Genomic DNA, 15,458 nt, shown 5'->3' with positions numbered 1-15,458 from the left:
TTCGCGCTGATACGCTTGCTTTTATTTTCGACATCCTGAAAAGGTGAACCGCGAGTACCGATGCGTTTCGAATGAAGTCTCGTGTCCGGGTACACGTTCTACTGCGTCCAGCTTATACAAAGCCTGTCCAAACGGTATCTCTTTGTGTTGCTTTTTCCCTTTCTTTCTCTCTCTAGAGCTTTTGTTACGGCTTTTTACGCTTCGATGCGAACAAGAAATCGTCGTAGAAAGCTTTAGGAAAGTTCGATCGATCGGGCGTGTCTTCTAGGTCATTGACCCGTAACTTAACCACTTTATTAAATCGATCGATAATGAAGGATAATGAAAGGATGGTTTAGAAATTTATGTGAAAGTGAATTGTTCGATTATTAAGAATATTTATAATTTTAACGAAGAAAAGAAAAAAAAACTGTAAAGGATACGTTTAAGCACAATGTTATTGATTCATTTATTTCAATGAATTACTTTTAAAATATTCGATTGGATTTTGATTCGTATATCATATATTTTCCTTTCTCTGTTTATAGAAATAGAAATGTCGAAATAATACAGGGATGACATCATATGCCCTTTAATAGTATCGCTCTTGTCAGTACATATATGCCAACAATAAAAAATGCCTATTCGGTGTTTTAATAAAGCAGGAACAGCAAAACGTCTAGCAAGTTTTTTTAGACGATATTCAGTCGTCTTTCTATGATGATTTCATTTGTAAGATTTTCGTTGAAGAAATCGGTTACCTTCGTTGGTCCAGATCTTCAAATTTCTTGACGATTTTGTCGGAAAATCGGAACGGAAACGAATTCGAGTTGCCGAACGGGATTGAAAGTGGGGTTGACAACCGATAGAAATATTTATTCGAGAAATTTCCGTCAGAATAACAGCCTTCGCCATCTACGGATATTCACTCTTTCTCTCTCTCTCTCTCTATCTTCATCTCTCTCACTACCTCTTTCTCGTTCACTTACTTGCTTTCTTTGTCCGTTTTCTTGTGAAGCAATCGCCGATTTCGTCGATAAACTTTATCACATGGATTTCGCGTTTCCACGTTCTTCCTTTTCCTTTTCCTAAACGTGTACGTCAAAAAAAATGTAGGACAACGATTTACTTTGAATGTAGATATGAACGTAGGTAGATCTTATAAATGTATATATATATATATATATATATATATATATATATATATAGAAAGAGAGAGAGAGAGAGAGAAGGAGAGGGGGATGGAAAGAGAGGGAGAGAGAGAGAGAGTAAAGCCTTAATTTATCCCTTATCGTTCGGAAAAACATGAAATAATGCGAAGCGTTCTTTGCTTTTCTCTCTCTTTCTCTCTCTCTCTCTCTCTCTCTCTCTCTCTCTCTTTCTCTATCTTTCGTTTTCTTTCTTTTTTATAAACTTTATAATATTTTTTTATAAACCTTATAATCTTTATTCGCCAGGAGAGTTTGTAGGATAGCTTCTATGCATACAATTTTTGATTTCGTTTAGCGACCTCTTTTTTGTAATATTACGTATATCGTTACAGGAATGTAATGAAGCTATTTCGTCGATCATCGGTATTTGGAAGCTTTGGAAAATACCTCGGAAATGTTCGATTTTAAAGAGAAGAGACGGACAAAGTGGATACTTAAGACAACGTTGAGAATAAAAATTCGAAGGGAATTTCAATGACGGGTTGTACGATAGATTCTCATTCGTTCGGAGATATTTATAAAAGAGATCCTAAAAAGTTCGTACTTTTTTGAAAATATTGTATTTTCAATACTTCGAGGTTGAGTCACCTTTCAAGAAAAAAAGAAAGAAAAAAAGAAAAAGAAAAAGAAAAAGAGAAAGAGAAAGAAAAATAAAGAAAAAAAGAAAGTCTTCATGAGAAATTCGTTCTCTCATCGTCATTAATTATGACTGCCACGCGTTTCAGCGTGTTAGCTAGTTACTTTGTGGAGAACAAGGATGTGACTCGTGTCTCGGCAATTTGACAGATGTTTTCACTAAATTTATTAGTAGCCTCGATGTTGTCTAACGAGTGGCGTTGCACGAGCCTAATGTATTCCTTCTTGATTAATTTGTTCCCCCACCATGAGAAAAATAAAGAGAAAAACAGAGAGAGAGAAAGAGAGAGAGAGAAAGAGAGGGAGAGGGAGAGAGAGAGAGGGAGAGAGAGATAAGGAAAGAGAAAGAAGGAAAGAGAATGCAGTTTCGTAATAAAATACTTGGCTATATATCGAGTTTTCTCAGCTAAAGGTACGATCTCCTAATTAATCATTGAAAATCTCGACAGTGGAAAACGTACAACTTCATTATTATTATTATTTGCCAACTAAGCGCTTGTCTGTTTTTCCTATTATACCAACTCAATTAAAAGCGAGAATGCTTTAAAATTGCCACTCTCTTTTTTCTCTTTTCAATCCCGAGCTAATAACTACTCGTATTGTTACTTCATCATCGATTTGTCGATACCCGTGCGTGTTCGTTCCAATTTTTCGCAATCTTTGTAGCTGGCAAGTGTTCTATCAATTATTTGTTTGAAATATTATCATGGGTTTTGCTCACGTTAATATTAGAACGAGTATCATATTTTATATGTCATGTTCATATTTCTTACGAGTATTTATGCAAATAGATAAATACTTCTCTTTATTTATATAATGCTTGATTGAATTTTTTTTCAGACATTATTCATCGTTGGAGATCGATATTAATTTTGGTATATAATAGATTTAGACGATTAGAAGTCTATTTAAGTATTTATAAGTTAAAAGGGAATTAAGTATTTATAAATTAACAGGGAAGGATAAACAATGATTTCCTTAGTATAGTATAGGAAACATAAATCGAATGTGGTCTAAGATGACAAGACTGAATACATTTTATCTCTCTCTTTCTTATTCTCCAGTGTCCATAACGGACAGACGGAAATAACTACTACCACATAGTGTCATCTTACTTCTGTACGATTTCCGTTTAAACTACTGCGGTAAATTTAACGACGTGCCTAAGATGAAACTCTCTCTTTATACTCAGGATACAATGGATACTTAATGCCAAATATATATCTCTTGCTTTTCTTCCGTAGCTATTATCTTCTATCTTCTCAGATGATTATCATTTATATTGAATTTATATAAAATATTCATTCATGTTCGTGCAGTTGATGGGACATTGTTTTTAGAGAGCGATCTTATAGAAGACGAGATTACAGTTAGAATATTTAGTTTAAATGAATACAAACTAATCTCGAAAATGACGTTTATTTACAACATATTGTTTTGTCTTATATTATACTTGAATTTGCTCGAAATCGAGTGTACCTCTCAGCTACGAACTACATATTCGAGAAGGGACCGTGGGTTGTACACGAGTTCCATCAGTTTCCAGGATAATCTAGTTTTACGTTAGGAAGACAAGATTCGCTTTTCCTTTGCCACCTCGAGCCAGCAGTTTCAATATGGCGTTATCGTTAGGTCTCCCAGTAATTTCACCGTATTCTGTGCTCTCCTACCATCCACTTCGTTCAGAACGAGTATTACGCTAATGAGAATTTTCACATTTTATTATTTCTTTTGATATTGCGGCAAATTAAAGTGTCTGCTTGCTTTTCTTTTCGCCTTGCCGTTCGTTACAAAAATTACCCGCGAGATTACATTTCCTTACCGCTTGTACATTCTTTTTTTTTTTACGATCATTAATGCACAGGGAAAACGTGTACTTTAAAACCACAAGTAAAAAAGAAAAGAAAAAAGAAATTCGATTCGACGCATTGTAAAAAGCCAATAAAAAATTGATCGCGAGTTTTTTCGCAAATATATTGTAGTACGTTCTTTTTATTTTCTTTTCGATCTTATAATTATTTAACCTATTAGCTCTGTACATTTATTTATAAAGTGTTTTAAAGTATATTTATGTTGTATCGTGATGAAAAGGTGGTCGGTATATTCATTAAATATAGAATATATGCAGCTATTGTAAAAGTGAATTAAAATATAATGAAATAATTTTAATTTTAATTAATAATTTTTTGAAAAATCAATAATTTTATTCCTCAAATTCGATAGTATTCATAAAACTTAAAATATACATAATTTCCTTAAAAAAAAATGAAAACAAATATTTGAAAAAAAATTATGAATTATAAATTTAAGAAAAGTTCTTTCTACAAATGGTATATTGTAACATATGTACATTCCTACAAATTTATAAGTTACAGGCATAATTTAAAGAAAACAACTGATTCATAAGGTCTACTAGAAATAGGAAATGCAATCTATGTAATTGTTCTTTATTAAAGATGATAAGACTGTTAATACTTAAGCGAAAATCTGAGAATGAGTAATATTTTTATCTTTCGGCTTCTTTGGAAGAAGTTTAATTTCATCAAAAAAAAAAAAAAAAAAAAAAAAAAAAAACATTGAAAAAAAAGAACAAAGAAAAGAATATATTCAGAAATTTAAAAATATTTTACCGATTACATCGTGCGCAATTATTTTTAAATGAATATATTTATTTTTTTTTGTTTGTTTCTTTATCTTGTTCTAGTATCAGTATATTCTAAAATATTTGAAATAGCAAATGATAATTGCTTATTTCGCATGAGGAGTATATTCGTCATACACAGCTAATAAAGAAATAGAAAAATGAGAAGTAAGGAATAAGAAAAAATGAGAAAATAAAAAAAGAAAGTAAAAGAAGAAAAATGTTTCTCGTAGATGAAATCAGGGGACAGAGAGAGGGAGGGAGAAGAAAATATTTTTCCATTATTGTTTCTATTGCCTTGTTCTTAACAATTTGAAATTTTCCTGTCGTTAATAGAAGCACACAATGGATGGACGTATATACACGCGCTGTGTTTCGCTTAACAGAAATGTGATTTGTGTGTTCTTTCGCCTTTGCAAATTCTCTGCGGTTTATGTTGATACGAAATGAATGCTTATAACGAGAATTTCTGCTTTTCGTTCTCTTTCTATCTCTTATTTTCTTTTCTTTTCTTATATCTTTGTTTCTCTAGAATGATAATACAAGGGAGAAATATGTTTGAGAGAGAAGAATTTTGTAAGAAAAAAACAAAATGAAAGGACAGAGAGTTAGTGTTTGCTATTGAGAAAAGAAACATAGACACGTGTCATTTCATGCAATTTTGTTATGTCGAAATTTTTTTTTTTATACGCTGTGAATTCGAACTCTCACTTAGTTGTTCCTTTTCCTCTTATTTCTACTCTTTCTTTTGTTTCATATGGTACGCTCGTTTCAACTTGGTCTTATTCTCGATCGAAAAAAAAAAAAGGAAAAGAAAACGATATTTCTTACACCCATTCTCAAGATCTCATCTACGAGAAATATTTTTCATCTTTTACTTTCTTTGTTTTTTAAACGAATGAACTTCCTTTTATCAGTATAATATTATTTCTTTGTTCAAAGTTCTAAAGTGAAGATTTGATAAAATCCTTACTATTATGTTCTACCATTAAGAACTTTTCAAAAATATAGAATATCGTATAAGATTATTATTGAACTTTTTGAAGAGAGTTAAAAAAAAAATAACGATAATTTACAGGTGTTCGTGGCTAAAGTAATATTTACGTGAACCACGTGCATGTAACTTCCTCTTCGATAACTCAGAATTCGTTTCGAATCAATCGAAGAGACATCAAGAAACATGGCTTACCATTTGGGAAATGGTGGAAGAACGATAAAGGAAAAAGCAAAGGAGAATTTCATCGATGGACGGGTTGTTGCTTGTCAACGGCGTTTTCTCCATTTTTCTTCAAGGAACTGGCACATAGCCGAGAAATCTTTCTCGTTTTCTCTAACGTGCGGTTTTATTATGATATTCTATATGAGTAGGTATAAAACACATATACACTAAAACTCAAAGCTTTTATTCAACTCAGAACGTCACGGTATACGTATTTTCTTCTTTTCGAAAAGCCAAGATGACTTGGTTAGGGTCTGCCCGCTTAGTTCGAGGGTGGTAGTTGCTCGTTTATTTCGAGGGTGGTTGCCCCTATAGAAAGGATGTCTGAGAGTTCTTCGAGAAAAGTGGGACAGACTTCGTTAAGCAGCGTCGTTATTTGAAATATACATCGTGAATAAATTAGAATGAGACATGAAGTAGGTATTATCTCTTTCTCGATCTTTTCGGATGAGGGAAGTACGACTTTAAACGAGATAGTCATTTAAGTTGAATCGTAGATTGAGATTGACTGCTATCGCGTGATCTAATAAATCACGATCGATTTTTTATACCACCGAGTCAACTTTCGAGGACATTATATTCCGTTAGAAATCATTCTAACGCCTGTTCCCTTTTTTATACGTAAAATTACAAATAAACCGGGTATTTTTTATAGTCTTTTTTGTTTTGAAAATTGTTATCTTTTCTTTGTTTTTTTTTGTCTTTACAGTTTTAATTATGAGAAACGATCGTTTTTCATGTTACGCTGATCGTAATGACAGTGCCCTTAGGTGGGGTGAAAATTTTCTAGGCGATTTAGCACGCCCGTATCGCCTGTTATAGCACATTTTGGCAATCATGGGTCACCTTTCCCTTTCTCTCTCTCTCTCTCTCTCTCTCTCTTTCTCTCTTGCTCATACAACTATCCACCTCATCAGCATTGCCTCTGGAGACTCGTTCGAATTTTCGTTTCAATGAAAATCATCGATATTGTTATCGCACCAGGAAGATATGTAATTTTGTAGCGTGGCTGATGAAAATGGATTAAATGCACTCGGCGCGCTCGTAAAATTATTCATCCTGCCGTTCCAGGTAAACACTCTCTATGCGTTATATATATACACACATATATATATATATATATATATATATATATATATTTATATTTATACGCATATATACATACACACTCATATATATATGTTCCGAAAGACTATATATATATGTATATATATATATGTAGACTTTCGGAAGGTTGCAGGTAAATATAATATTTCGTGCTGTGTCGCGCCCGGAATTGCTAAACCGTGTCCGAGTTATTAAAGCGTAGTTGAACGTTACGACAAATTTTTCCGATGACATGCACGAGGTGAGAACGTACGAGTTGCGTAACTTTAATAAAGTCTGGCGTTCTTTCGTACCTTTTCGAATTGTTCGGAAAATACGATATATTCGTAGAATCAAGATATATTACGTATGGTATGTACATATGTCCTTTTAAAATAGTTCGAAATAGACTTTCAAATAGATGAAAAAAGATTGAAGATAAAATTGTTATTGAATTAAATGATACTGATATAACGAGGTTATCGTAATCGTAAAATAAAAGCTAAAAAAAATTTGGAAAGTTTGGAAACGAATGGTATTGATTTGCATGGGTAAAATCGAACGAATTTAGTTCATTACCATGATAAATGGTCGGAGAAGTTGGCGGTCGTTAATGGAACGATGTGTTCTGTTTTCATGCGAATTACTTTAATGAATTGTCGTATTGCTTCGTAAACGGCGAGACATCGGCACTGAACTAACATGCATAAATGAACAGAGCGATAAACGCTGCACAATTAAAATTAATAATTAATATTGTTATCGATGCACATGATATCGTAAAGGGAATACCGATTTACTTTGTATTTCTCGAACGCCAGAAGCGTCGAAGATTTATCGGATTATCATTCGTTATTGTTATGGGTCACGATTGTTTAACTTGAACGAAATGTGCAAGGCTTGTGTTGGTATTAGTAGCGGCTACTACGAGAGTACTAGAACATACCGGCATTAATTGTATTTCGCGAAATTTTTGATTTTTTCTGCGTTTCCGTGTATACCATAACCACCACCTCCCTTTCAGTATACTCATTTCCCAATGGATGGTGAGTAAATATTAATTATATGTCATTGGTGAAATTCCTATGTAATGCATTGGCTCGTGGCTTTTAGGAAAATAAATAACCAACGTTATGTCATCTCTTTGCATGGCGTTTTATTGAACAAATAAATGAACAAACGAATGAACGTACGTACGAACGAACGAACGAACGAACGATGAGAAATTGTTTAAACATTTTTTATTATCATTTTCGTTGTTATATTTGTTAGTATTTTGAGCAAGTATTGCGTTTTACGAGTATACCTATCCTCGTTGAATGTAAAAGATTACAGTTTTCGACTAATCGATCGTGAATTCATATAAACCTGATAGATTTAACAACGTAAAATAGTATATTTCCATTTTTTTTTCAAGCGTACTTGAATAAATAAAATAAATACTTATATCGAATCGTTGTCATTTACGTGGTGGCTCTTGATATCGAAGAAAATGGATCGAGATTATGATTTATGTACAATAAAAGTTCGAGTAGGGACGATGAAAAAGCAGTTTCTATCCGTCCTTTGATTCCGGATCGGTTCCTCTTACGCAAGGATGGCTCTATCGCCTCTTCACGATGGCATTTCTCGCTTCTAGACCACTTTTCCCATCCCTAGGAGGATCAACCCGAGAGAATGGAATCATTCCAAATGAGATTACGACTTGCGCGGGAGCATTTTAAGCAGTGTCTTCCTATCCTATTTCACCTTCTCTCGATGGACACTGATTTTCCGACTTTACAGGGGTGAGTCACGTCGTGCCGTTAAGTGCTACTTGACGGGAGACTCGTAGTAAAAAAAAAGGGAAGATAAAGGAAAGTATACGATGTTTTCGAGGATCTTTGAATCTCCGGAGGATTTCAAATCACATATAAGGACGATCGCTTACATTTGTTATACTTTTCAGTATTCTTTTATATAATTTATATAATTTTTTATATAATTTCTTATATAATTTATATATATATAAATCAGTCGATAATAAAATGTTTATTATGTACAAATATAACAGAAATAAATCTTCGAAATGTGTTGTTTAAATTTTTATTATCAGCTCAAATAAAAAAGTTATAAAAAGCAACCTTTACTTTTTTTTTCGACGAATCGCAATTTTTTCAATTTTTTTTTACGCGCAATTTTTTTATATTTCTACGCGTGAAGTAATCCTTCTAATTAATCGTTTGGTCAAATTTTAAAAAAGTTATAAAAACTGTTGTAAAAAACGCGTGTTAAGTTTTACTCTTTATATTTAATAACAATAACTTTTATTAATAATAATAACTTCTGGATATGAACTAATAATTAGTATTTGAAGAAATGAAATAAAACTTAAAATATACGTATACAGATATTTTGTTTCGAGCGTATTTTTTTTAAAGTTACATGACGTTTATAAAGAGTAAGAGTATATTATACTTATATACTTTTGTTGCCACATATTCTTTCGTTCGATTCATCTTTCCTCTCCCTTTTTTTTATTCGTTCATTTAAAAATGGTCGATAATTGAATGTCTACATTTTTTTTTTGAAGCATTCCATTATTCTTCATCTTCTCTTTTTCTCTTTTTCTTTTTCTCTTTCTCTTTTTCTCATTATTCCTACCAGAAAATTATCAAGCCAATCGTCTTGCAAAATGTGAAAATGTACTAGCTTTCTAAGCGAGGACATTCCATGGAAGTTTTAGAAACGTCAGACACCGCGAAAGAGAATAGTCGAGAAGTCAAGGAGACGGAAGGAAGGGTAGTGCAAGGAAAAACGGAGAACTCGGTTGCTCGCATAATTTCCTAGTCTGCAAGTGCATCGTTTGAGCATGGTAAGCAAACCTTTCTCGTTCTTTGTGTATACGCCATGTCGAGAAATTCAACGTATATTACTTTCGTGTTCGTGAATACACGTGTGAAAAGAGAGAGAGAGAGAGAGAGAGAGAGAGAGAGAGAGAGAGCGAGAGAGAAAGAGAGAGAGAGAGAGAGAGAGAGAATATTCGGTAGGTGGACTCCTTCAAAGAAACCGAAAGACGAGTAGCAAAATATACAAAGATGGAAAACAAGAGAGAAAGAGAAAAAGAGAGAGAGAAAGAGAGAGAGAGAGAGAGAGAGAGAGAGAGAGAGAGAAAGCCTTTATGACTAGGTGCGGATACGGACTTTAATAAAATTGCTTCTATACCGAGTCTTCCTTGGCTGTAAAGTACTAGCTATAGCCACAATCCTACCTCAGCAACCACCCTCCCATTCTGCTTCACGATATACAAACATCTACTGAGACATTTACGGTATATATACATGCGCTCATTTTCTTTTTTCAAAACGATCATTCTTCAAAGCGATATATTAGTTTCTTTATTAATAATTATAATTTTGTAAATTATGTAAGCTTTTATAAAGTTATAAAATGATAAAGAAAGAAACATTAATAGGATTAACTAGAAATGGTTTATATATTAAGTGGTACAGTCGACTCCAACTTATTAACGAAATCAAACAAGTTTAATCGATTTACGGATCGTAATATGAATAGGAAGATTATGGAGATACTTCATGGAATTCTATAGAGATCTAGTTGGATAACTTTGGAAGTACGAGTTTGATTAATAGTATTCATTCCAAGTAATAGTATCAAATAAGAATATTTAGTAATATATAGTAAAATGATCGAAAAATATTGTAAACCTTTTTTATTGTATTGTGATTTTCAATCAATTCTTTATACCTCTGGAACAATTAGAAAAAGAAGAGAGAACCACATACACATACACACACATACAGAGAGAGAGAGAGAGAGAGAGAGAGAGAGAGAAAGAGAGAAATATTGGAAAATAGTTAGACACATGTCTATCATAAATTTTCGCGTGGCGATATGACGGCTATGTTTTTGTTCTTTTTTGTGCTTCGTATATTTTGTTTTGTTCAACTTGTCAATCAGGTCGTAGCAAAGTGAACCTTGCATGAGACCGAAGCCTAAAGAGAAACTTTAAAATTTTTTTTAAGTTTTATTCCATTTCAACTTTCTTTATACTAATTAACTTGTAATTATATTTGTTTTTTTTTTTTTTTTTTTTTTTTTTTATTAAAATCGTACGTAACTAAGATTAATATTAATTGGACAAATATTCAATAAGAAAAAAAAAGAAAATTATCATATTCTTTCATATAACCTGAATTTACGTTTAAAATTTTGTAAAATAACAATTAGGATTGAAAGAGGATGAAGAACGAGACGAGACATTTCCTACCTCTTCCTTTATTCCTCTGGACTATTTCATGTAATTGCTAATTTTCGTCGATTGAGTCGAGCGTTTAATTACGAAATAACAGAAACGAGCCGTTCCAGCGGCACACTGGTACTTCTGGATTACAAGGGGGAGCACTTATTTCTCTCTTCTCTTTCTCTCTTTCCCTTTCTCTTGTCTTCCATCTTCACCTCGACAGCACGCGACAGTCTGAGCGAAGCCCACGGAATTAATTACGACTTGTAATTGCAATCGCAGTCGCCACGCGAGTTCCCCCGTTCTTCCCAGGCTTCGCGAGATGCTTTCAGATACAACGAGGAAATTCTCCACTTGGAATTCGGCTAAAAGAAAGAAAAGGAAAAAAAAAGGAAAGAATATTCTCTTCTTTCTCGGAAATCGAGTAATTAACGGTGATTTACTTTACTCAGGCCCATAAGTATTTTAAATATTTATTATAATTATATTATCATAATAATGTTTATAATAATTTTTTTTCTTCTACAGATTAATTAGATAATCAGTGTGGATTCTCTCAAAATCAATGCTACTTACCTTTGTATTTTCCGTATCTATCTATCTATTTAAGTACTTACGTATATACTTACATAGAGCTTCACAGTGCATCGTAGAACCGACTGATTTTGTTTTCGATGTCCCAGATCGAAACTGATTGACGTTTAGGGATAGAATCGCTCGACCCCAAGTTAATTACGTGACCTAAGCGAACCACAAACTCGCTTTAAGCTGGCCCGGCTAAGCTTCCATTATAATTAATTAATTAGTCGTACGAGATGGCTCAACGGATCACTGCTAATTCGCTTGGAAATTCCATTTGGTCCGCATGGCGAACGGTAAATGTTAAACGTTTTACCGATAATGTATTTTAGCTTACAAACGAAAAGTACTTGTATGCTGTCGTTATCTTGCGACAATTCTATTCTCAATCGATATCGTCTCGAAATTTCTTGAAGTGGTGGATATTACTATTTTTGTTTTGTTTTTCTTTCCTTTTTATTTTTAGCAGAATCAAAAGTATTTTTTTCAGTAAGGTATTATAAAAAGAAAAATTTAATCGATAGTTTTGACGAATTTTTATTAAACGAAAGCCTAGACTATAATAAAGAATTGTTAAGTGTATACATATTCTCTATCTATATACAATATACTGATTCTTCGTAACGCTTTCGTACACAGTCAATAGTTTTGGCAATTGATTACGTCTGATCTCTCAATCTTCCTCTCTTTCTTTTTCGTTTGGCAGGAATCACACATGAACTTCGATAATTCTTTAATTCTAAAGAGTTTTTCCGTGCGTCCGGAACCGAACATATCTCTTTTATTTCGCCATTAGTGCTGTTCGTAAGAATAATATGAATGAATAAGTGTAATATTGCTTTCGCAGCACTATGGAAACGGAATTTCTTGTTATTTATTTATTTATTTCTGTTTCTTTCTTTTCGTTAGATATACACGTTTGTACGAACAATCGTTAAGTTGTATTTTCTTTGTTTTCTTCTCTTTATTTTTCTTTTATTTCATTTGATTTTATTTACAATGATTTCTTTTCTGCATATCGTACACAGATGAGATTTAAAATCGTAAGACGGGAAGTATTGTAGTGAGGGGAATCGAATAAACCACTTAAAAAATCAGTCTTCGCGCGCAAGCGATTCGAAGTTTTATGAAACTCGTTGCGTTGTTACTTGGTAGTAAATATGAACGATCGGATAACGATCGATTTTCTTTAACTATTATCGCGTTTCTTTCTATTTATTTAAAAAGTCTTTATCGTAAAGTTCCCTCCTTTGTCCATCGATCAATCTTAGATCTTCGAAGGATTGGAAGAAAAGCAAGTAAAAAGTTTCCGATTCCTTTTTGGCACAGTTAGTTTAACTAGGCAGCGTCCGAGTTGAAGGGTGTAAAAAAGAAAAAAGAAACGAAAGAAATAAAAAAAAAAAAGAAAAAAAATAAGAGAAAGAAGAAGAACTTTTACGGAAATCGTAAGAATTTTTTAGTGGTGATAAACCGTTTATGGTTGATTTTCCCGTAAATGAGAAAGTTCGATAGTCCGACTCGAATTTATTGGCAAGTTTTGAAAAACGAACTTTTTGCAACATTTCGAAAAGGAAACATATGTACTCGTCCGTTTTTCTGTTTATTTTTATAACGTGCCATGAAAAGAAAATGTCCATTTTCTACGCACCGATCAGAAGCAGACTCTTCCCGAGATTCGTTTTCCGAGCGGGCCGATATCCTCGACTACTCGACGTTTGGACGGTCGTCGTTATTTTGATAGCGAATAAGTTAGCCGAAGATACCTGTGTATGTCGAGATGCTTTTCATCTCAATATCGTGCTCGCGAGGTTCGTGTTTGCGAGACTCGTTCGGCTTATGCTACGAGTTTAAAGGTGTGGTACCGATGTTACTGATAAAGCTGGGACACGGATTCTCTGCTCGATCGCCGCTTTGCAAGGAAAAGTGCCTGTAGGACATGTACTCTGGTGGGTTTGAGGCTATCGGTTGATCCCTCTTAATGGCAGCCCTTTGCTTCTTCATCTTCATGTAACCTAATACTGAGATTAACACTATAAAGACAACGAATCCCATGCAGCTACCGACTATCAAACCCAAGCGTCTCGTTAGAATGTGAGCGAGACCTCCTCTATCGTTCATGGTACCATCACCGACTATCGAATCCGGAGCATCCAACGTTCTAACCTCGGTACATCGACTTGTTGGTGAGTCGGACATAACCGGTAACGTTGATCCTTCGATTAAATCGTCATGAGAGGAATTCCACTGCCAGGCACCGATATCCTCTGGGATCGGTGTACCCCAACTACCGAGACCTAGTACGCAGATCAGGTATCGAGTGTCCGATGACAGTTTTGTCAGTTTCACCGAGCGTGCTTTTGGATCTAATAATTTACCACGTACCTGTAATCGAACGATTAATCTCCGATTCTATTACAGTTTTTCATTTGCACTTATAGAATATGTAAGTTTAGAAAGAAACTAACACTCACCTCGGCGACATTATCCAATGCATGATAGGCCACTTGGTAACCATGAAGTCCCGAATGATTCCTGCTTTGCCATGATACCAACACCGAGAAAGGCTGTATATCCTGGATTGCTAGTTTGAGGACAAGAGGAGCGGAACAAAAGGCATGAGGGTCGAGATCAAGAAAGACAAGTCCACGAAGCTCCGGTGGCTGTTCGCATTTCAGTAAACCACCCTCGACGTCACCCATTCCGACGCCGTTTCTTCCACGGCCGCGACCACGACCTACTCCACCGACCAACTTCTGATGATCTCTCAACCATTCCCACAACTCCTGTGACTCGCAGCCACAATGTAAGGGATTTTCTGTGAAAGTTAGACCCAATGAGATTTATCATCTTATTTCAATCGATACTTGGATTGATAGCGAAGAGGTAAAAATCGGAATGATTCGTAAAGAGAGTAGGCGTCAGGTGTTTGGAGATTTCGTGGAAGAGATTAGAGGAAACGTCTGTTGGGTCTTCAAGCTCGACGGGAGATTAGCCGGTAAACTTTGATAAGAGGATGGGGTAGGACAGTAAAGCCGGGCTTGTTTGATTGTCGTAATACTGGGTATCGATTCGAGACGACGGTACGTGACCAGCGATATGATTGGATTGCGAATACAACTGGCAGCAACTTCGGTTGGGTCGATAATCGATTCATACATATAAATGTTCTGGATACTGCGTTTAGAGATTCGCATGAATATTTTATTCAGAAAACAAGAAATCAAGAAAAGTCAGGAACGTTTTAGGTGAGAATACTTATCGTTATAGCAATTATTGTTATAGCTAATGTAATTAGTTAATCAAGTTCTTATTCATAAACGATAAGAATTCTCATTATTACTTATAGTGGCCGTAGAAAGTATTCTTACATTAATCAATTTCAAACAAGACTTCATGAAATTGTAATTTATTAATTCATTTTTTATAAATAATGAGTATATGCATATTTTTGGAAATTTTTTAGAATATAGATATAATATAAATAAAAAATCAGTTATATAATTTACGAAATTAACAAGAAAAAACAAAAGATTAACAGAAATATTCATGCAGATACAATAAATATTCATACAGATCAATAAATTTTTAAAAATTCATAAAATTTAATTAATTTGACAATAAGAACTACAGTAAACAGTTAATTAACATTTTGTACCGTTTTGTCTTTATAATTATCGTAATTCTTCTAGATATTGAATTATTTGTTTATAAAAAATTAGTTAATAAATTACAATATCACGAAATTTTGTTTGAAATTGATTGGTTTACTTGATACTTGTTAAATGTCAATAATCTTCGCGGTAAATGTAATCATGGAGAGTCTAATATTTGAAGATAACACCGAGGAGAGAGAGGAATAGGACT

General features: G+C 33.8%; 1 protein-coding gene across 14 annotated transcripts in view; it reads right to left on the bottom strand.

The window, feature by feature from the left end:
- Nucleotides 1-12,106: 12,106 nt before the first annotated feature.
- The window catches only part of LOC118441560 (uncharacterized), a 67,816-nt gene continuing 64,464 nt past the window's right edge, over nt 12,107-15,458 (bottom strand). For 12 of the 14 annotated variants that reach the window (XM_035866112.2, XM_035866122.2, XM_035866132.2 and 9 more), the window contains 2 exons: nt 14,060-14,409; nt 12,107-13,976 (listed from right to left, as the gene is read on the bottom strand). In XM_035866112.2, coding sequence (XP_035722005.1) covers nt 13,434-13,976; nt 14,060-14,409 — 893 coding nt within the window. In that variant the 3' untranslated portion in view covers nt 12,107-13,433. The remainder of the gene's footprint in view (nt 13,977-14,059; nt 14,410-15,458) is intronic. The other 2 variants (XM_035866192.2, XM_035866202.2) reach the window with 2 other exon arrangements.

This window comes from Vespa mandarinia, chromosome 2 (assembly GCF_050613455.1).
Source record: "Vespa mandarinia isolate Hongniang chromosome 2, ASM5061345v1, whole genome shotgun sequence".
In the NCBI taxonomy this organism is placed as follows: domain Eukaryota; kingdom Metazoa; phylum Arthropoda; class Insecta; order Hymenoptera; family Vespidae; genus Vespa; species Vespa mandarinia.
The sequence above is the reverse complement of the archived record's forward strand: the minus strand, read 5'-3'. Positions and strand labels throughout refer to the sequence as shown.